At 44.3% G+C, this 24547-nt stretch overlaps 1 protein-coding gene and 1 pseudogene across 1 annotated transcript in view; one reads left to right on the forward strand and one right to left on the reverse strand.

Annotated features, from left to right (window-relative positions):
- The window catches only part of LOC126234556 (glutamate receptor ionotropic, kainate 2-like), a 237767-nt gene that overhangs the window by 22410 nt on the left and 190810 nt on the right, over positions 1-24547 (forward strand). Inside the window, exon 2 of the mRNA XM_049943257.1 lies at positions 8124-8238. Coding sequence (XP_049799214.1) covers positions 8145-8238 — 94 coding nt within the window. The 5' untranslated portion in view covers positions 8124-8144. The remainder of the gene's footprint in view (positions 1-8123; positions 8239-24547) is intronic.
- Positions 3502-3619, reverse strand: LOC126238504 (5S ribosomal RNA; annotated as a pseudogene).

Consider the following 24547-nt stretch of genomic DNA (forward strand, 5'->3'; position numbering starts at 1 on the left):
GAAACAGTTAACACTATTAAAGGAAAATCTATAAATTCAAGTCTTTTTAAAGTGCTATGGAAAGAAACGGGTTCTGAACACACTCAACTACTCTTTTTTTTTATAGTAATACTCCATGGCTTTCAAGGGGTAAAGTACTAAAAATAATGTTTCCATTGAGGAATGAGATATTCTGCTTCTTAAAGGAGAAAAGACTCTGGAAGATTGTTTCAGCAACTGAGATTTTCTATTGAAAATTGCTTACCTGATTGTTATTTTTGAGAAACTAAATATTCGTATCACCTCACTTCAAATTAATCAGACAGCTGTTGTATTTAGTAATGAAAAAGTGAAGACATTCATTGGTAAATTAAAGTTGTGGCAAATCCGAATGGAAAGTGACGTGCTAGATATTTTCCCTGCTCTAGTGTCACTGTTAGAGGGACTTAACATGTGAGGTCATCAGTCCCCCTAGACTTAGAACTACTTAAACCTAACTAACCTAAAGATATCACACACAACCATGCCCGAGATACTTCCAATGGAGATAAAAGACGGTCCTCTTCTTCGTCTTCCAACACTAGAGGTTCAGTTCGAAAAGTATTTCAGCGACGATTTTTATACATTTAACTGGATTAAAAATCCATTCAAAAATGCCCCTGGCTCATCACGTCTAAATATAAAAGAGCAAGAACAACTTACTGATCTTACTTATGAGACTTCACTGAAAAGTAAATTTAATGAGGTGTTGTTGGAGTTTTGGATACGTATTAGCAAGGAATTCCCAAAAGTGAGCCAAAATGCGACGAAGATACTGATTTATTTTCCGACAAGGTTCTTGTGTGAAAGTGGCTTTTCAGCTTTGGCAGCAACAACCGCTCAAAACCAAATGTATGTAACGATTTTGGAGTGGCTATTTGTGCTATTGAATCACGTCTTAAGAAACTGTCTTCTCAAAAGCAATCTCATCCATCGCATTGAACTTCTTAATTTAAATTTATATTGCTCTTGTAATTCTTGTTTGCTGAATTATAAGTACTCTTCACTTAATAATTTTTGAAAAAATGAAAATGTGATAAGTAATTTGTTACGCATTTTCGTTATAAAAGTTCATGTATTTTTGGTTTCTGTTGCGTAGAATCTTTCTAAATTGAATTTGATGAAACGGAGAATAAGCTAAAGAAAATATTTAAAAAATGACTATTTCGATGAATCATCTAGGTTGGGGGAGGGGGCTGACACTATTTTTCCTCTTGAAGGCGGCCCAGAGGAAAAAAGTTTGAGAGTCAGTCCTCTAGATGTTGGGACCGAATGACATTGATGAATGCAACACAGCAACGTCTGTTCTCTCCGGAGCCTCCACACACGGACCCGATGCTGACAGTCTGTGGTGCTCCAGCCCTCGTCGCACTGCGAGTGTGGACACATATCTTGCTGCAAGCAAGCCCTCTTCTCTGACTCAACTTAGTGGCTGAACGATCCCGCATGACTGATCCAGCAACATGTCTGTCGTCTCGGGCCCTAGGTGCGTGGGCTGTAGAGATCCTTAACCAATCAATTTCGTATTTGCGTGACACTCTTGGGGTCCAGACCAACGTGACAGGCAATATCGCAGAACCATAAAACGTGATCTCATTAGCCCAGGATCACGCCGCTCTCGGATTCCGATACGTGCTACGAGATGTTTCGCCTTCTTACAGTAGATGTAAGATTATGTTCTCACATACAAGCAACATTCAACTGCGATTTATGAATGAAAATCGAATATGTAAACTTTGCCTTTATACAAAATGTGTTTGGCGTTCCTGTACTTCTGCATACAGGGGATGGACAAATATATGGAAACAGTAAAAACACGACACATCACCACGCTTAATACGGTGTAAGGAAACCGTTGCCATTCAAAGCAGCTTATACTCGTCTCTAAGTGAGTAAGTACAGATCCTGTATGGTCTTCAAGGGAATCTTATACCATTCTTCCTGTGAAACAGTGGCAAGTTCAGGTAACGATGATGGGGGTGTGTAGCGATCAAGGAGCCTTCTCTCCAAAGTAGACCACAAAGGCTCTCTGATATTGAGATCTGGTGACTGTCGTGGCCTGGTGAGATGCGACAATTCATCGTCGCGCTCACGGAACCAGTCCTGGACGACGCAAGCAGTGTGAACAGGGGCCCTCTCGGCTTGGAACACATCACTATTGGCAAATAAACATTGTACCATGGGATGGACATGATCAGCCAACATAGCCACATGGCAGTAGTGTGACTTTGCAGAGCACCCATGGGGCTCTCCCAGTACCACGATATGCCTGTCCAAATCCATCACCAAACCACCAGCTACGGTCGCAGGTTCGAATCCTGCCTCTGGAATGGATGTGTGTGATGTCCTTAGGTTAGTTAGGTTTAAGTAGTTCTACGTTCTAGGGGACTGATGACCTCAGGTGTTAAGTCCCATAGTGCTCATAACCATTTGAACCATTTTGAACCAAACCACCGTCATGTTTCACTCTTGGGCCGTGAACTCGGCCAGAGGTTGGAAACAGCGTGCAACAAGACTCATACAACTAAATGACTTTCTTCCATTACTCCATAGTCCACTCAGCAAAGTTTCCAAAAATGGGCAATTGGATCACTGATGAACGATTTTGGGAGTACAAGCTCGACCTACATGTCCCTCCTTTTGAACCTCCTTTCCTGCTGTATTGGTACTGTGAAGATCCGATAGTGCGATATTTTGTTCTGCACAGACTTTCAGCCGTCGTCCCCTTAGTTTTGGTCACAATGACCGTCTGTCACAATCACTTAACACCCACTTTCGTCCACCTTGTGACTTAGCGGATGATGTATGCGGTATAAATCTTCGACCTGATGCCTCTTGAAGCACTTCGGCTGCCTTACCTACGGAAGCAACCCCAATACGAGCACCATTAATTTGCCCACGTTCGAATTCACTTAGTTCCGACATAATGCACTCACAATTACACAGAACACTGTTCTGACCACGACTGTTACTGTAATGTACTGAGGACATTGCACAGGTGACATTTATGGAGAAATACAGCAACGCATCTTGGACACGATTTGCATTTATGTTCTGAAACGTCTCTTTTGGAAAATTATAAATGACTGTGCTGGTAAACCTCTACGTTATTTGATTTTCAAACAGCTGAGCAAAAATGAACGTACTCAGGCATTTCACTCTTTACGTATTCTGATCAACACTAAACTGACACACGATATTTTTAGCGCAACGCAGTCTGACTTTCAATAATCCCTACAAAAGAATAGCCCTGAGTAACAATAAACTATAACCTTCATGACTCACTTACCTCACAAAAAATCTTCGTTACTCGAACTACTGCAATACAGCGCGCGCCAATACTCATTCCGTCATCAGGCCACATGTGGCCCACCCGCACACCGCTCTCCCGGTCGTTATGATGGTTTTCTTTGACCGGAACCGCTACTATTCGATCGAGCAGCTCCTCAGTTGGCATCACGAGGCTGAGTGCACCCCGAAAAATGGCAACAGCGCATGGCGGCCCTGATGGTCACCCATCCAAGTGCCGACCACGCCCGACAGCGCTTAACTTCGGTGATCTGACGGGAACCGGTGTATCCACTGCGGCAAGGCGGTTGCCGAGCGCCAATGCTGCCAGCTAAATAAAAGATTCTATCTACTGAAGGCACTAACTACTGATAGGCATAGTTAGCAAATGAAAGATTTTGATAGAGAACAAACAATGTAGTCTTACAAATTTCCTTTTTCTCACGGACACACGTCCAGATCGTCCGCTCTCAAAATTCTGCCATCTCTCTCCCCAGCATCTACCACTGCTGGCAGCTCACCTCCAACTGCACAACGCTACGCGCTGTTCACGTCCAACTGCCCAACACTACAATAGCGAATATTACAATAATGCCAACCGGCTACAGACTGCACACAGCACAGTCAATGATTTTCATACAGAGCGCTACGTGGCGTTACCAGCATAAAAACCTAAACAGTCTACTTACAGTTCAAGCATGCTGGCTATGTTTCTGTATTTTTGTTCAACCCGTGCACTTTGTATAGATGTACTGAAATGCTAATCATTTGCATATCATAGCTTGTAATACACTTCATGTGAGTTTAACAAGCAAGACGCATGTATGAGCCACAGCAACTCAGACGGGAGATGCAGCACCTGGAAAGCGTTCTGAGGAGCAATGGCTGCTCCGCCAGTTATAAATGAAGCATAACAAACACTCTGGGGAGTGAAACATAGAAAAAAAATGACGAGTACGGCCTTTCCGTCATACATTCCCAGAGTGACGGATAGATCGGTTTTATGTTACGCAAACACGGCGTAAAGACTATTTATAAACTGATGAAGAACGTCGAAGAGTGTTTCAGATCAGGAAAGGAGAAAAAGGGACCCACTTGCAAAGTGCGAAATATATCGCATACCATGTGCATGTGGAAAAGTCCATGTTGGAATGACTGGACGATCAGTCAACACTAGCATCACTGAACACAGGCGGCAGTATATGTTCGGGAAGTTGGAGAAATCGGCCGTCCGGAGCACGCACTGTGTGAGACCGACGACAGAGTAAAATTCGGCGACACCGAAATTCGTGCTGCAAAGAAGAGAATTATACCCGCTTGTTCACAGAAGTTATAGAAATAAACAATAGCTTAAGCAGGAAAGAAGAAAGCCAACAGGCAGTTTGTCAACAAGCAAGCACGAAAACCTTAACAGTTTTGTACTACGCTTATATGGGGAGTAGATTTGCAGATTGTTCTGGATTCCCGTATTGCGACGAACTACCGTTGCATGTAGCAAGGAGAGAATCGCAGCGGTAATAAGCACGAAAAACTCCTTGGACGCTGGCGCGCCAGGTACATAAAATCTGCAGTCGCGAGATCGACTCCAGTCTGTCTCTAGCAGTAGGTGAAGCTTTCACAATGCCAACCACTCGTGCGGTGGAACGTTAGAAAAACCATCAAACAAACGTCGGTCGAAGAACCCGAGACAGAGACCAATAGGCAGTTTATCAACAAGCGGCCACGGAAACCTTAACAATGTTGTAATACGCCTCTAAGGGGAGTAGATTTGCAGATTGTAGCGACGCCTTGAACAAAAATGGAAGAAGATAACGCAATGTCCTTTCTCGCCTTTCTCTCGCGGTGCCGGTATCAAGGGGCCACATCAAAAATCTTGAAATGTAAGAGCCAAGTCACGACCGCCCAAGCACATCGTACCTATGGTATAATTAAACGAGCTTTGCTTCGTGAGCGAATTCATGCAACACGGAGATACTTGGCAATAACGGATGAGGAAGGTTTTGCCATTTGCTATCAACTACACTACTGGCCATTAAAATTGCTACACCAAGAAGAAATGCAGATGGTAAACGAGTATTCATTGGAAAAATATACTATACTAGAACTGACATGTGATTACATTTTCACGCAATCTGGGTGCATAGATCCTGAGAAATCAGTACCAATAACAACCACCTCTGGCCGTTATAACGGCCTTGATAGGCCTGGGCATTGAGTCAAACAGAGCTCCGATGGCGTGTACAGGTACAGCTGCCCATGCAGCTTCAACACGATACCACAGTTCATCAAGAGTAGTGACTGCCGTATTGCGACGAGCCAGTTGCTCGGCCACCATCGACCAGACGTTTCCAATTGGTGAGAGATCTGGAGAATGTGCTGGCCAGGGCAGCAGTCGAACATTTTCTGTATCAGGACGGCCCGTACAGGACCTGCAACGTGCGGCCGTGCATTATCCTGCTGAAATGTAGGGTTTCGCAGGGATCGAATGAGGGGTAGAGCCACGGGTCGTAACACATCTGAAATGTAACTCCACTGTTCAAACTGTCGTCAGTGCGAACAAGAGGTGACCGAGACGTGTAACCAAGGCACCCCATACCATCACGCCGGGTGATACGCCAGTATGCCGATGACGAATACACGCTTCCAATGTGCGTTCACCGCGATGTCGCCAAACACAGATGAGCCCATCATGATGCTGTAAACGGAACCTGGATTCATCCGAAAAAATGACGTTTTGCCATTCGTGCACCCAGGTTCGTCGTTGAGTACACCATCACAGGCGCTCCTGTCTGTGATGCAGGGTGAAGGGTAACCGCAGCCACGGTCTCCGATCTGATAGTCCATGCTGCTGTGTACGTCGTCGAACTGTTCGTGCAGATGGTTGTTGTCTTGCAAACGTCCCAGTCTGTTGACTCAGGGATCGAGACGTGGCTGCACGATCCGTTACAGCCATGCGGATAAGATGCCTGTCATCTCGACTGCTAGTGATACGAGGCCGTTGGGATCCTGCACGGTGTTCCGTATTACCCTCCTGAACCCACCGATTCCATATTCTGCTAACAGTCATTGGATCTCGACCAACGCGAGCAGCAATGTCGCAATACGATAAACCGCAGTCGCGATAGGCTACAATCCGACCTTTATCAAAGTCGGAATCGTAATGATACGCATTTCTCCTCCTTACACGAGGCATCACAACAACGTTTTACCAGGGAACGCCGGTCAACTGCTGTTTGTGTATGAGAAATCGGTTGTAAACTTTCCTCATGTCAGCACGTTGTAGGTGTCGCCACCGACGCCAACCTTGTGTGAATGCTCTGAAAAGCTAATCATTTGCATATCACAGCATCGTCTTCCTGTCGGTTAAATTTCGCGTCTGTAGCACGTCATCTTCATGGTGTAGCAATTTTAATGGCCAGTAGTGTAAGTGGCAGCATGAATCGAGACGACTGAGACTAGGTCATCAGCATCATTCAGAGGAGTATGCAGAACGAACTCCACTGCTGCACCGAGCGACAGAAGAAAGTTTACAAGATGCATGAAGCAGATTGACAAGGCGATTTCCGACATGTCGCGCATAGTAGTCAACCTCAGTGAACGACAGTTGATCAAAGAGTAACAGTCTGTCCTTCAAAAAGGAAGGAATTTCGCTATCATCACCAATGGAGGACATCATTGCTAATACCGAAGCGGCCATTTGAGCCCATCCTTGTGAAAGAACTGAGGAAACACGCATTGGAACCGCCAGCCTGCAAGCTGAAGAAAGAAGAGTATCAGACTACCTACAGTCTTGACGCCGACAAGAGTATTGGTACTCCCTGCTGATAAAGGAGATGCGATAGTCGTAATGAAGACCGAAGATATGAGCAGAAGATCCGAGACCTCTGGGATCTGACGAGGCACTCAAAACTAAACGCAGATCCGACACAGCGGATCATACGAAATACGAATCGGTTACTCAAGGCGTCTTCTCTCTCGGTGGATATCCAGAGGAACCTGCGGAACACAGAAGCTCTATCACCTCTGATGTATGGATTACCAAAAGTGCATAAGAATAATATTCGATTAAGAGCTTCGAGCTCACCGACGTATAAACTGGCGAAACACTTGACCTCTCTGCTCCAGTCGCACATGGGAAAAACTGACACATACATCAAGGACTCAGGACATTTCACTGCGAAGCTGTAAAACTTAAAACTTGTATCAAACAACATACTGGTCAGCTCTGATGTTGTTTCTTTGTTTACCAAAGTGCCAGCCCGTGATTCTCTGGAGTATACTGTTCCATTTTCCCACAAGACATCACCAAGCGCTCTTTCATGCATGTCTCATCACGAGCTATTTCACGTGGAATGGCAAGTTCAAGGAATAGCCGTAAGCGACGCCATAGGTAGTCCACTTAGTCCAGTGGAAGACAACTTCTTCATGGAAGATTTCGAAGCTCAGGCGCTGGAATTGGGGCCTCGTAAACCTAAAGGTCGACCAGGATATGTGTAATCGGCCGTGACCTTTCTCAAAGAAACCACTCGCCTTAATTAATTCAAGGAAACGTAAATCTAAATGGTGGGACAGGGATTTGAAAACAGTTCCTCCAGAATACGCCCCTTCTCTCTTTCATTCATAATGAGCGAAGTAGAAGTAGGGCGGCGCATGTTTTTCGAAATTAGTGCCAGCCAATTGATTTTCCTTCCAAGGGCAAAAACTGACTTCTTCTATCCCATTCTCCCATTTCCCTTCTAGTATATACCAATAAATGGAGACTGTCATAACTCTCCCTTTCCATTATAGACTGTAACCTTATTTCCCGACTTTTGCAGGTGAGGTGTCGTGGGGCTGTGATGTTCCAGCCACTGCTTCTGGTGTTGCTGCTTCTTCCGGGACCTGCGCGCTACTGTGCAGCCAAGTACCACGTGGCGCACACTCTGCGTATCGGTACGTACTGTCCGCGGTGTTCAGCCTTCGTCACCTTTAACGTAGCAAACCACTACTCAAAATCCGCTTAGAGTGTGCCTTTACAATATTGTATACTTAATATTATCTTTGATGTAATCACAGAAAATAATTTGTACTGTTAACTAATATCGGCTATCGTTAGCCATTATTAGAACGACTCAAACTATCATACGGTGGACAAAGAGCATCGACATTTCGGTCGTCAGTATCGATCTTTTAGAGACTTCTGTCATCGTCATCATAATAAAAGTTACACTATGTGGTCAAAAGTGTTCGGGCACCTGGCTGAAAATGAATTACAAGTTCGTGGCGCACTCCATCGGTAACACTGGAATTCAGTATGGTGTTGCCCCATCCTTAACCTTCATGACAGCTTCCACTCTCGCAAGCATACGTTCAATCAGGTGCTGGACGGTTTCTTGGGGAATGGCAGCCCATTCTTCACGGAGAGCTGCGCTGAGGAGAGGTATCGAAGTCAGTCGGTGAGGACTGGCACGAAGTCGGCTTTCCAAAACATCCCAAAGGTGTTCTATAGGATTTAACTCAGGACTCTGTGCAGGCCAGTCCATTACAAGAATGTTATTGTCGTGTAACTACTCCGCCACAGGCTGTGCATTATGAACAGATGCTCAATCGTGTTGAAAGATGCAGTCGTCATCCCCGAGCTGCTCTTCAACAGTGGGAAGAAAGAAGGTGTTTAAAACATCAATGTAGGCCTGTGCTGTGATAGTGCCACGCAAAACAACAAGTAGTGCAAGCCCCCTCCATGAAAAACACGACCACACCAAAACACCGCCGCCTCCGAATTTTACTGTTGGCACTGCACACGCTGGAAGATGACGTTCACTGGGCATTCGCCATACCCACACTCAGCCATCGGATCGCCACATTGTATACATTCATTCATCACATCATACAACGATTTTCCACGCACAGTATGCGTGATCTTGAGGTACTCCAGTGGTGAGAAACATTACCAGATCTGTCCCCTATGTAACATGTGTGGTTAACTGACTAATGTCCAAAGTTAAATTAAAATATTTGTCCCACGGTTTTGAAGATACGGTTATGGACTTCCTGGCGAAATGAAACAGTGTGCACGACCGAGACCCGAACTCGCGATCCTTTTCTTTTACAGGCAAGTGCTCTGTCCACAGAGCTACCCAAGTACAGTCTCACGACCTACCCTCACAGTTTTACATCCACCAATATCTCATTCCCTACCCTCCAAACTTCATAGAAGTTCTCCGGCGAAACTTGCAAGACTAGCACTCCTGCGAGAAAGAATATGCGGAGACATGGCTTAGTCACAACGCTCGCTCCGTTGCAGGGTGAAAACTTCATTACGATGATGAGCACAAGGACAGCTTCTCCGAATCAAGGCTGCCTCCAAGCGCACAATCTCTTGTCGATCATGACATCTTATACACTACGTTATCATGACATATTCTTAGATTTCTTTCACTGCGCATGGTGGTAGTAACAGCGTAATGGCCCCGAATGTGATGGGACAGACATTTGTACGGTTCCAGTATCAGCCATTTAGATTCCAGTGCCAGCACAACGCGCTGTCAGTGCCCGTTTATGGCGGTGTAAGAGTAATGACGTGTAGTGGAAAGTTTTGCTGAAGACGTCAGGGCTGACACTGCGCTTCGAAGGCGCATAGCGGCCGGCCATTTCCGGCAGGAAGCGGCCGGCAGTCGTCATTGTATCGCGGTGGCGCGTGGCCAGACCAGAAATACCGGCCGCGGGCTCACAAAGCGATGTTCGCACCAGCGACGGAATTAGAAGCGGCCGGAGCCTCCAGCGACACTCGTTGCACTGGTGCGTGTCGGCCGCGGCCGCTTCCCACCGTTGCTCCAAATTCTATTTCCATCTGTTGTCTTAAGGGCTGGGCGGACCTAATAGCAGTTCGGAATTCACTGAAACTCGTAAGCAATGGCTTGCGCTATGGCGCGACATACTAGTAGGCTCTAAGGTCAAATCGAATCTGCGGTTTCTTGCCTTAAACCTCTCTAGTCGACCACCTTTCCCGTTTCATTGTTGTAGACACTCAACATTATTTCGGACCCAACAAAGCAACACCTCATAAAGTTAGGTATGGCGTATAAGACTATTTAAAGAAATATCGACCTTATGTATTACAGACATTGAGGATTTTATTAAATTTGAGTGATCACAAGCAAGAGGGGAGTGTGGATAGCGTTTAGTGTCGCGTCAGCGACTAGGTCATTAGAGCCGACCCACAAGCTGGAAATAGGCAAGTATGGGGAATTAAATCGGCCATGGCCTTACAAAATAAGCATTGCAGTTTCACCTTGAAGTGATGTAGAGGAACCACGAAATACAAAAATTACGTTGACGAGTCAAACATAAACAGCTGCTTAATAGCGTCTCGGACCGTTCTTAATAGCGTCTCGGACCGTTTTTGGAAGAGAATACAGCAGCAACCCTGCGTGGCATGGGTTTGACATGTCCTTGATAGGTTTCCGGTGGCGTCTACGCACAGGTCACACAATTCCCATAAAATGCTGGCCGGTGGTCTGTAGGCGTCCCAGATGTTTTCCATCGTGCTCAGATCAAGTGAATGTAGTGGACGAGACAGTAAAGTCAGTTCACTGCGGCGTTCCTTAAATCACTGCAGCACGGTTGTGGCCTTGTGACACGGACTGTTATGCTGGTGGGAGATGGCTTCGCCGTCGGGGACAAATCAAGCAAGAAAGGACACAGGAGATCTGCAATTATTTTCACGTAGTCCACAGGTGTCGTGCGGCCTTCGGTTACTACCACAATTCCCGAAGAAGCCCAAGTGAATATCCGCCATAGCATAATACTGCCCCCAGCGGACTGTGTCCATGAAGTGGTACCCGAGGACTGGAAAGTTGCACAGGTTACACCAGTACTCAAGAATGGAAATGAGAGTAATCCGCTGAATTACAGACCCACATCGCTAACGTCAATTTGCAGCAGGATCTTGGAATTGCTTCCGAACATCATGAATTACCTCGAAGGAAACGATGTTTTTGACAAAGGGCCAACACGAATTCTGGCGATACACAACCATCTCTTTATTTGTACGAAGTAATGAGTGCTACCGACAGGGGATGTCAAACTGATTCCATATTTTCGTATTTCCAGATGGCTTTTGACACTGTTCCTCACAAGCGACTTCTAACCAAATTGCGTGCCTACCGAGTCTCGTGGCTCTGAGCACTATGGGACTTAACTTCTGAGGTCATCAGTCCCCTAGAACTACTTAAACCTAACTAACCTAAGGACATCACACACATCCATGCCCGAGGCAGGATTCAAACCTGCGACCGAAGCGGTCGCGCGGTTCCGGACTGTAGCGCCTAGAACCGCTCGGCCACCCAGGCCGGCCTACGGAGCATCGTCTCGGCTGTCAGACTGGATTAGTGTTTTCCTGTCAGAAAGGTCACAGTTCGTAGCAACCAGCGCAAAGTCATCGAGAAAACGGAAGTAATATCTGGCATTACCCAAGGAAGTGTTGCAGGCCCTCTGCCGTTGTTGATTTATATAAACGATTTAGGGAACTCAGCGGCCCTCTTAGGTTGTTTGCAGATGATGCTGTCATTTACCGCCTGGTAAAGTCATCACATCAACAAAACCAACTGCAAAATGATTTAGACAAGGTACAGTATCTGTAAGGCGCGAAAAGTGTTAATTGATTCTAAACAAAGAAAAGTATGAAGTCATTTATATGAGTACGAAAAAGCATCCGTTAATTTTCGGTTACGCGATAAGTCGCAAAAAAACTAAAGGCTGTGAATTCAGCTAAATACTTACGGATTACAACTACGAATAGCTTAACTTGAAAAGACCACATAACTTAACTTGTGAGGAAAGCGAACGGAAGACTGCGAATTATTGACAGGACACTTAGGAAATGCAACACATCTGTTAAAGAGACTATCTACACTACGCTTGTTCATCCTCTTCTGGAGTATTGCTGCGCGTTGTGGGATCCGCAACTGATAGGATTGAGGGAGGAGATCGAAGAAGTTCAAAGAAGGGCAGCTTATTTTGTATTATCGTGAAATAGTGGAGAATGTGCCACTGATATGATACGCGAATTGGACTGGCAATCACTGAAACAAAGGTGTTTTTCACTGCGAGGGAGAAATGATGATCATAATAGAATAAGAGAAGTCAGAGCTCGCACAGAAAGATTTAAGTATTCGTTTCTCCTGCGGGATGTTCGAGAGTGGAAAGGTAGAGAAGTAGCTTGAAGGTGGTTTCACAATCGCTCTGCCAGGCACTTAATTGTCATGTAGGTGTAGATGCAGATGTTTCGAGCAGCGGTTCGCTTGGATGAACGCGTATTCAGACACCACCATCGACCTGGTCTAACAAGAAACGTGCTTCGTCCGACCAGGCGACTTGTTTCCGTTATCGACAGTCCAGTCTCAATGCTCCCCTGTCCGCCCCATTCATAAGTGACGATATCGTATGGATCAATATGGAAGAGGGGGACGCGGTTAGCGTTTAACGTCCCGGCGACAATAGGGTCATCAGAGACGGGGCTCAACATGGGTACACTTATACGTTGTCTGCTGCAGAGCCCCATGTGTAACGTGGGTTGAACGGTCTGACCCTAAACACTTGTGCCTCAATCAGTAATGCACTCTGCCGTCAATTCTGCCACAGAGCGCCTCCTGCCCTAATTTATAGGGCGGGTAAGCCCCCGACATCGGCATTTTGTAATGAGGCGTGGACCTCTGATACTCTCTCGCCTACTCGCGATTTCGCCTTCATTCACTCTCCACAGAGGCTCACAACGCGTGAATACTTTGCCCAACTTAGCAGTTTCCGAAATTCGTGTCCCCAGAAGACGGGCCATAACTGTCCTCTCCTTTGTTAAAGTCGTTTATATCAGTGGATTTCCCTATTTACGCCCGCATCTCGTGGTCGTGCGGTAGCGTTCTCGCTTCCCACGCCTGGGTTCCCGGGTTCGATTCCCGGCGGGGTCAGGGATTTTCTCTGCCTCGTGATGGCTGGGTGTTGTGTGCTGTCCTTAGGTTAGTTAGGTTTAAGTAGTTCTAAGTTCTAGGGGACTTATGACCATAGCAGTTGAGTCCCATAGTGCTCAGAGCCATTTGAACCATTTTTTTCCCTATTTACAATGATTCCCCATTAGTCTGTGTTCGCTTATGTACTTTCATTACGGCATCACGGTGTATGTGTGTGGGTGTTATTTTGACGAGTTGCGCAAGAGATTGCTCTGACAAGCACCCTTTGGCTCCTGCAAGAAGCAATTTCCACCCCACACTACTACAGAAGTCAGACAGACGCTCCAACGTACCAACAAGAACTGCCTGAAAAACTTTCAGCAATAAATATCGTCTGGAGTCGTCCAGAACACACAAAAATATTATATTTCATTACGTAAACAGTGGGATACTTGCGTACTGGAGTGTTGCTAGTTAGTGTAAGAAAAACATTAAATGAACGGAAAATATTATTTATTGCAAAATCTGAGAAAATCAAGTGAAACTTTTATCTATAAACTGATACACAAATTTCCGGGTTCTTTTCGGAATAGGAGGTTACCTCTTATGGATAGGAATCCTGTTAATGAAATTTATATACAAAGTGTGGGAAAGCTCTTTTATCCCTTTTCTGTAAGAATGTTATTTACTCGGCAGAAAGGCTGAGAGCCGCGCCTACTCAACTTGAATAATTATCCAATTGAATTTTTCTAAGTACGGTCGAGGTTGTCGCGTGAGAAATGTAATGGAGTGATGTGAATGAAGTATGTTATTTCTAATGGAGGAAAGATGGGTCGAGCCTACACTGTAGCGCACAATACCGTGAGCTGCGACGACTGCTGCCTGCGTCGTTCACCGCTGAAAAATAACAAAACTATCTCTTTCTATCTGGATTGAACTTCGCCAATCGAACTTTCACTACGCCTTGATGAAGTCAAGGACTCCTATCCGCCCCTGGTATAATTATTGGCGTGGTACACCGGTCAGATAACCAGTCCACCGTGATGCCACTCAATGTTCGCTCGCAGGCTCTAACTAATACTCTGTGTTCACACCACACATTAAGTGTTGTGGCCAACACGGTGAACAAACGCTTAATCGTGAGTGACTCATTATATAAATATCACTCTGATTCGCTAGCAACAGAGGTGCTCTCTCAGTGCAGTACTGAGTAGAGACTTTGTTCCTCACTCTCTGCGTACACGCACGAGCACACTCGCTCCCGCTGTGTTCCCGCTTCGAGAGCGTCATCAGAACGACCTCTCTCCAAGCAAAAAGCGAAAGGGTATATCATCCGCTGTCTTTCCCTCACTCCTCTGGCTCATTGCGTCAGAAATAGTCCGCGAATCAGCGTTACTCTTACAAACAGGAGAATGGCGTTTAAGCCGACCAGTCTGGAATTATATAGCATCTGCGTTAGGCACCTGTGAGAACTCCTGTGACAACTCTGAAACTGCGCACTAGGTCTGTCAAAAAATGTGTGTGCTGGGGATTTCCGAAACAATACAGTGGGTTTTGCTTTTAAGGTGGAAACGCAGGCCATTATCCATTTTCTCTGGCAAAAAACTGTTTTGGTCCCTGGCTGGCGCAGCTGCGTGCTAACTCACCCTCCTACAGACACTTTCCAGTGGGCTGGTTGCCTCCACCACCTTACAACGAGGCCGCAACGCCACCAGTCAATACGCAATATCGCGGTAGGCAGTGGTCATAATGTTTCGGCTCTGCAATGTAAGCAGGCCCGAAGTGGGTTATGAACTGTCATCCTTTGGAATATGAGTCCTGTGTCTGGTCACAGCGCCAACTCGACCATTGACGGAAGTACAGGAAATCTTGTCTCTATACGGGGTCTCCCAGGAGCAATGGTTAATATTCAGTGACAAGACAAGAACGATCATTCGAAACAAAAAAGTCTAGTAAGCATGGGCTCTAAAACTCATATTTTCGCTACTGTGAAACATAACTCTCCTATTGAACAAGTGTTCACAGCTCTTAAGGTGCGAAATTTAGTCCCCATATTTACCAGACAATTTTTTCTTGGTTAGGTCCATAATATCTCCTCCCAAAATATAAAACAAAATATTTTGCAATAGAAAAGATTTATTTCGCAGTATGGAAGATGAAGATGTAGCTCATTCCTCTTAAGGTATACATTTGGGAGCCCATGTTTAATGGAGCTCTTTGCTTCGAATGATGGTTCCTGTCATGTCACTGATCATTCACCATTCATCCTTGAACGCCCTGTATTATGCTTGTAGACAAAAATCTGATTGTTAAGATTTGTCCTTTGAAGCAGATATACAGGGTGGCGCACGAAATGTGTTACCAATTGTTTCTTTCACAATTTACGACGCACTTTAGATATCCCGCTGGGATCTCTACAGCAGTGCCAGCAGAGCTTGGAAAAACAAATGAGTTACGAAATGACGTATAATTCACGATACTGCCGCTAGGAGACTAGTAAGCTGCAATGGCTAACAATGGAAGACTGACGACACAGCAACCATCGGCAATTGTGTTACTTTTTCATGAAACGAAAAGCCTTGTTGTGACTCAGAGGCGTTTTCGACAACAGTTTTTAACACACGATGGGTCCTTTGCAAGAAGACTATCCACAGGTTGTACGATAAATTTGTACAGGAAGGAACAGTATTGAAGCGAAGCGACTTCGGCCTAAGCTTGTTTGCTCGCCGGAGAATATTGAAACGGTACGAGTTGCTGTACAGAGAAGTCCCGGGAAATCGTGTAGAAAGTCAACAGTGCAACTGGGAATATCCAGACGCTCCGTTAAACGCATTCTTAAAAGTGACTTCCATATGTACCCATACAAGATGACCTGTGCACAGAAGCTCACTGAAGAACACAAGGAGCAGAGACTACTGATTGCTCAGTGGGCGGAGGATAGGGAAGAAACTCTCAACAACGTTTGGTTTTCAGACGAGGTGCATTTTCACTTAGACGGTGGGGTTAACAAACAAAATGTACGCTTTTGGGCCACTGAAAACCCACAAGTGCTTCATGAACGACAACATTATGCTCCGAGGATTACAGCGTGGTCACGGACTTATTGGACCCTTTTTCTTTGAAGAAACTGTGAACAGCGAGCGTTATTTGAGCATGCTTCGCAATAGCTTCATTCCACAGCTTCTTGCTAATGCCTTGCCCTTCAACACACAGTGGTTCATGCAAGATGGAGCAAAACCACATACTGCAAACACTGTTTTGGAGTTTTTACACGAGCATTTCGACATACGGATCATTGCACTCAGGTTTCCAGGTCGTTTCAATGACGGACAAAATTGGCCCCCCAATAGTCCAGACCTCAATCCATGTGACTTTTTTCTTTGGGGGTACCTAAAGGAAAAATTTTTCCCGAAACGTCCACGTGATTTAATGGAGCTCAGAAGACTTATTCTTCAAGCTTGCAGTGAAATTACGGAAGACATGTGCCGTAGGGTAATTACTAACTTCAGTGTTCGTTTGAAGGAAGTTAGGAAACGAAATGGTGGACAAATTGAGCATGTGCTGAGTTAGAACAAATCTCCATGGACGGCTCTTCATTGTAGTATATGTTCCTTTCAGATTGTATTGTCAATAAAATTTATATTCAAAAACAAAATGGTAACACATTTCGTGCGCCACCCTGTAGTTTGCTACTCCACTGTTTCCTGTGTCTCTGTCTGTAGACGCCGACTTTCAAAAGAATTCCCTTTATTTATCGCACACCCCTACGAATTCTTCAGGACTTAGGAGCGGGTGAGACATGATCTACAGACAATTCAGAATAATCTACAAATGTACAAAATGAACAAAATGGTTCAGAGTATCCGGATAAGCATCTCCTGAAACATCGATAACGTGGAGAAGCAACATTCTGCAAGATACCAGGACATTTAGGATTCACTGCGAATGAGCGAGGAACGTACGATGAGGCAACGAACCATTTGCAGTGAAGGGTGTTACCTCACAGTAGAGGGGATGGAGCATGTCTTAATTGTGACTGAGTGACTGGACATACAAAAGGGCGAATTAGGCTAAGTGGAGCGAACGACGAGGTCTTGACAAACATCGCTCCATTCGCTTCGGTGCAGAAAAAAACTTTTCCGTTTCAGAGTCATCATTCTTCTGGTTTGATGACGTATATCTTTTTGTTGTACCGATCTTTTTTCTCTACGTAACTATTGCATTCACTATCCTCTATGATCTGTTTTGCGTGTTCTGTTCTTGGTTTGCTGTTAATTTTTTTTCTCCTAACTGCTGTTTGCAGAGCCAAATCAACTGATTCTGGATGCCTGTGCAGGTGTCCAAATAACCGATACTTTCTTTTAGCAAGGCTTTTTCATGGACTCATCTGTTCTTTTCAGTAGTTTGTCATGTTGTGATTTATCTGTCGCCTTAAACATTCTTCGACAGCAACACGTTTTAAATGCTTCCAGTTTTGTCTTCCTTGGATTTTCCAATGGCGCAGGCCTGACTTCCGTAAAATATTGTACTGCAGACATATACCTTCAGGAAGTTCCAAATCAATACCTCACGTCAATGGAGCTCTTTCACTTAACAAAGCTTCATCCGCCTATATCATTGTGCTTTTTATATATTCCTTGTTTCGGCCCTCCCTGATCTTTAACTTTTATTACTCTCACTTGGGTTTTGTAGATTTTGTAGATTATTCGTCTGCCTCTACATTTAACCACAATCTTAAAAGGATTGTAAAGATCTTATTCAGTTTTATATTGCCAAGGGGGACGCCAGGACCACAAATTCTGAGGCAAGTTTTCAGATTTTTATGCAACCTGTCTTCCATTGCTAAGTGCAATGTCAGAATTGCTTTTCTGGCACATTTACCGTTCCTAAAGCTCAATCGCTCTTCTTACAGTAAGTTCTCATTATTTCATTCGTTTTTCTGCGTATCATTCTCATCAGAAGTTTACAAATGTAATTTGTCTTTCTAATCGTCCAGTAGTGTCCACATATACCTGCACGTGTGTTCTTTCTTAATGCGATAATAATACTTTCAGGAAATATGATGGTAAGTCAGATATTGCTGATTCTTCCGCCTTTATTGAAGGGAGGAATAAAGAGACCTGAACATCTATTAGTTCCTCCGCTAGCTGAATATGGCGCAAGTCTTCGGTCGTTATAGTCGATTTTTATTCAAACCCTGCGCAATAACTGTGACCAAGCGTAGCACTCAAGGCATTTGGATTAATAGTGACAGATGCTAACTCCTAAACCAATGTGTTTGAAAAAAAGAAAAGTGAATCAACTATATGAAGAATATTAATGCTAGGGTAACGCTTTCCTCCGATGAGAGGAGAGACCTCACCAATTTTCACGTAACAGTTTTGGTACGTCTCAGTTTATTTATCTATGCAGTAAGAGATGTGAGCAGTAATTTCCCCTCAATTTTAGGTTACAGTGGGACAACGGTCGATACAGTCTTAAGGTTTTAAGTGTTGTCCGGACTTCCTGCCAGACTGGGCCAGGAGAATATTTTAATGTGTATCAAAGTAGTTTGGCTTCCCTTTCTTTTGCTAGCCAGTCACGCCCATCGGAGCGAACGATTCAAAGTGTAACACTACGGCTTACTATTAAATTAACAATACACAGATAATGTTACTTCTGTGAAAGGACTTTAATTTGACCGTGGCTGTGTGTAGCGGATAAGGTATCGGACTCAATTTCTGCATCTACATCTACATACATACTCCGCAATCCACCATACGGTGCGTGGCGCAGGGTACCTCGTACCACAACTAGCATCTTCTCTACCTGTTCCACTCCCAAACAGAACGAGGGAAAAATGATTGTCTATATGCCTCTGGACGAGCCCTAATCTCTCTTATCTTATCTTTGTGGTCTTTCCGCTAAATATAAGTTGGCGGCAGTAAAATTGTACTGCAGTCAGCCTCAAATGCTGGTTCTCTAAATTTCCTCAGTAGCGATTCACGAAAAGATCGCCTCCTTTCCTCCAGAGACTCCCACCCGAGTTCCTGGAGCATCTCCGTAACACTCGCGTGATGATCAAACCTACCAGTAACAAATCTAGCAGCCCGCCTCTGAATTGCTTCTATGTCCTCCCTCAATCCGACCTGATAGGGATCCCAAACGCTCGAGTAGTACTCAAGAATAGGTCGTATTAGTGTTTTATAAGCGGTCTCCTTTACAGATGAACCACATCTTCCCAAAATTCTACCAATGAACCGAAGACGACTATCCGCCTTCCCCACAACTGCCATTACATGCTTGTCCCACTTCATATCGCTCTGCAATGTTACGCCAAATATTTAATCAACGTGACTGCGTCAAGCGCTACACTACTAATGGAGTATTCAAACATTACGGGATTCTTTTTCCTAATCATCTGCATTAATTTACATTTATCTATATTTAGAGTTAGCTGCTATTCTTTACACCAATCACAAATCCTGTCCAAGTCATTTTGTATCCTCCTACAGTCACTCAACGACGACACCTTCCCGTACACCACAGCATCATCAGCAAACAGCCGCACATTGCTATCCACCCTATCCAAAAGATCATTTATGTAGATAGAAAACAACAGCGGACCTACCACACTTCCCTGGGGCACTCCAGATTATACTCTCACCTTCGATGAACACTCACCCCGAGGACAACGTACTGGGTTCTATCACTTAAGAAGTCTTCGAGCCACTCACATATTTGGGAACCAATCCCATATGCTCGTACCTTAGTTAGGAGTCTGCAGGGGGCACCGAGTTCAGACGCTTTCCGGAAGTCGTCTCTCGAAAATATTACTATTGAAAGGAAGGAGCAGCAAAAGAAACGGGAATCGAAGTTTGTGTTAGCAATAAGATAAACTGCAATTATGCAAAAGAAAACGGTCGTCAGCCTAATTCGGCAGAAGTGTGCCATGTACTAGCGTTGTTCATAAGCTACAAATAATTCAATACCTTCTCTTGCTGACAGTACGGGTAATGTAACTGATGATGATAAATGGAAGGCCGAAACTCTAAACCTAGCTTTCAAAAACTCGTTTACGGTAGAGGACTGCAGCACCATTCCCCCTTTCAATTATCGAACAAACGAAAGGATGGCTGACATAGTGTTTAGTGTATCTGAGATTGTAAAACAGTTAAGATCCTTAGACGCCAGGAAGGCATCTGGCCCAGACGGTATCCCCGTAAGATTTTGTGTTGACTATGCTACAGATATAGCACCATTCTTATCCACCATCTATCAGACATCATTGGAACAGCGGAAAGTTTCACGGGACTGGAAGAAGGCCCAGGTCATAGCAGTCTATAAAAAGGGTGCAAAATCGGATGCACATAATTACCGGCCAATTTCACTGACATCGAATTGTTGTAGAATCATGGAACATATTTTGTGTTCCGACATAATGACCTTTCTAGACTCTGAGATGCTCATCTGCAGAAAACAGCGGTCATGCGAGATACAGCTGGCCCTCTTTGTGCGTGATATACAACAGGCTCTAAATACTGGCTCGCAGGTTGATGCCATATTTCTCGACTTTCGAAAGGCGTTGGACTCTGTTCCGCACTGTCACTTGCTACAACAAGTGCGCGCTTACGGTATATCCGATGACATATGCGGTTGAATAGAAAGTTTTATAACAGACAGGGAGCAGTATGTCGTCCTGAACAGGGTAACTTCAACAGAAGCAAGCGTAACTTCAGGTGTGCCCCAGGGCAGCGTAATAGGGTTTACGATCTGGTTGATGATACGAGGTGCATTCAAGTTCTAAGACCTCCGATTTTTTTTCTAATTAACTGCTCACCCGAAATCGATGAAACTGGCGTTACTTCTCGACGTAATCGCCCTGCAGACGTACACATTTTTCACAACGCTGACGCCATGATTCCATGGCAGCGTCGAAGGCTTCTTTAGGAGTCTGTTTTGACCACTGGAAAATCGCTGAGGCAATAGCAGCACGGCTGGTGAATGTGCGGCCATGGAGAGTGTCTTTCATTGTTGGAAAAAGCCAAAAGTCACTAGGAGCCAGGTCAGGTGAGTAGGGAGCATGAGGAATCACTTCAAAATTGTTATCACGAAGAAACTGTTGCGTAACGTTAGCTCGATGTGCGGGTGCGTTGTCTTGGTGAAACAGCACATGCGCAGCCCTTCCCGGACAATTTTGTTGCAGTGCAAGAAGCAATTTCTTGTTCAAAACATTTTCGTAGGATGCACCTGTTACCGTAGTGCCCTTTGGAATGCAATGGGTAAGGATTACGCCCTCGCTGTCCCAGAACATGGACACCATAATTTTTTCAGCACTGGTGGTTACCCGAAATTTTTTTGGTGGTGGTGAATCTGTGTGCTTCCATTGAGCTGACTGGCGCTTTGTTTCTGGATTGAAAAATGGCATCCACGTCTCATCCATTGTCACAACCGACGAAAAGAAAGTCCCATTCATGCTGTCGTTGCGCGTCAACATTGCTTGGCAACATGCCACACGGGCAGCCATGTGGTCGTCCGTCAGCATTCGTGGCACCCACCTGGATGACACTTTTCGCATTTTCAGGTCGTCATGCAGGATTGTGTACACAGAACCCACAGAAATGGCAACTCTGTAGGCGATCTGTTCAACAGTCATTCGGCGATCCCCGAAAACAATTCTCTCCACTTTCTCGATCATGTCGTCAGACCGGCTTGTGTGAGCCTGAGGTTGTTTCGGTTTGTTGTCACACGATGTTCTGTCTTCATTAAACTGTCGCACCCACGAACACACTTTCGACATATCCATAACTCCATCACCACATGTCTCCGTCAACTGTCGATGAATTTCAATTGGTTTCACACCACGCAAATTCAGAAAACGAATGATTGCACACTGTTCAAAAGGAAAACGTCGCCATTTTAAGTATTTAAAACAGTTCTCATTCTCGCCGCTGGCGGTAAAATTCCATCTGCCGTACGGTGCTGCAATCTCTGGGACGTATTGACAATGAACGCGGCCTCATTTTAAAACAATGCGCATGTTTCTATCTCTTTCCAGTCCGGAGAAAAAAAAATCGGAGGCCTTAGAACTTGAATGCACCTCGTATTGATAGCGGCCTTAGACTGTTTGCCGATGATGCTGTAGTCTACAGGAAAGTAGTATCACACGAAAGTTGTGAACAAATCAATGAGGATTTGCAGAAAATAAATGCGTGGTGTAATGACTGGCAGTTATCTCTCAATATTAGCAAGTGTAACCTACTGCGTATAACAAGGCGAAAATCCCCGTTAATGTACGAGTACAAAATAAATGCCCAGTCTTTGGAAGCGGTAACGTCCGTCAATATCTGGGTGTGACTATTCGAAATGATCTCAAATGGAAGTATCATATTACACAAGTAACGGGTAAGGAGAACTCTAGATTGTGGTGTATTGGTAGAATCCTGAAGCAATGCAGACCTTCAACAAAGGAAATAGCTTGCAATACGTTAGTCCGTCCAGTCTTGGAGGATTGTTCGTCTGTATGGGACCCTTACCAGTTGGGTCTGATTCAAGAGATTACGAAGGTCCAAAGAAGAGCGGCAAGATTCGTGACTGGTACGTTTAGCCATCGCGAGAGCGTTAAAAATCTCATAGAAAGTTTGAAGTGGACACACTTGCAGGTAGATGGCGCGCTAAACAGAAGGGGCTGTCCACTAAATTCCGAAATCCGATCTTCGCCGAGGATGTAGAGCATATATTATTACCACCAAGTTTCAAATCGCGCAGTGATCACCATTCAAAGATAAGGGAAATAAGAGCTCGTACAGAGGCGTTCAAACATTCGTTTTTCCCTCGCGCGATCCGCGAGTGGAACAAGGGGGGGGGGGGGGAGGGGGGGATGTGACTTTGGCGCGAATTGTGCCCTCCGCCACACACCGCTTGGTGGCTAGCGGAGTATATATGTAGATGTAGATGTAGAAAGTTAACTATTAAGACTGGTTTTACTTGATACCGAAATTCTGTTTTGCAAATAAGCTACAAGAGAATGGCGCAATTTAACAAGTAGTGTATGAGTGGTGTGAAATGAACTACATAGGAGGATTATTAATAAGTTTGTCAACAACTGGTTCTCAATAACACTTATATAATAAAGGAGCACAGTAATGATTATTACAAGCATAAGATTTACCTACCGTGGAAGACTATTAATTTGTAACTGATGTTTTTTTTTGTTGGTAGAATTATTGAAAAATAATGTCATTGAAATGGTTTTCGTATAATTATATAATTTTTACCGATTATTATTTGCGTTCTCCAGCAGCATTTTCTTCCTTATACTGCGCTGATCAGCCAGACCGGTATGACCACCTACCTAAGAACCGGTATTTCCACCTTTGGCACGGCTAACACCGGCAACGCGTCGTGGCATGGAAGCAATGAGGCCTTGGTAGGTCGCTGGAGGGAGCTGGCACTACATCTGGACACTCTAACAACCCTACCATACTGTCATTTTCAATTTCTCTAGAATTACCCTCATTATTTTCCTGATCAGTTTTTAATAGCTTCACACACACATTGACACTTTCATTAACATCATCTATGGATACAACAGGTTGAGCATACAACAGATATTCATTACATTTTACAATTTGCCACCAGTGAGGATATAACCTTCTACAAATTTTAGCTAAATAGTTCCAAAAATCTTCCCTATCTGTTTTGTAATTGCAACTGTTCCATAATATTTAAAAAAAATTTCATCTTTTCCTTCAGAACTTGAATGTGGGTTTAAATACTTCATACTATTAGCTGGCACAACATTACAGTCCTCTGCTACATTAGATTGGTTACACTGACTTAACTTTACCTGTTCTTCAGATGCGAGAGTGTCCACTTCCTCATTACTAACCACACTTACCTCATCATAATGCTCACAATTATCAACTTCACTATCACATAGCTTCACTACTTCACTTGAAATAATCTCGACGAATACCTGATACTCACCCACAGCATTAATCTCATCATTACTTACCTCTGTACAACTCTCAACAACATCATTAGCTTCCATATTTTCATCAAAATCAAAACTTTCCTCATCATGCATCCTATCCACAGTCACGTTAAGTTCCATCTCTCTCTCTTCACATAACTTTTAATTTTCATTAAATAACTTATTCAAATCAGAGCTGTAATGTTTCTCAGATACTTCAGAATCACATAGATTATTATTATCTACCAATTATAAAATTCTGGCACAATTGCTTGTTCTCAGAAGTAGTTACCTTTTTGCTTTCAACATGATTATTTTCTCTTATTGTATCCCAAAATTTCTGATCAAAACTTAAAGTATTAAT

The sequence above is a fragment of the Schistocerca nitens genome, chromosome 2 (genome assembly GCF_023898315.1).
Source record: "Schistocerca nitens isolate TAMUIC-IGC-003100 chromosome 2, iqSchNite1.1, whole genome shotgun sequence".
Lineage (NCBI taxonomy): Eukaryota > Metazoa > Arthropoda > Insecta > Orthoptera > Acrididae > Schistocerca > Schistocerca nitens.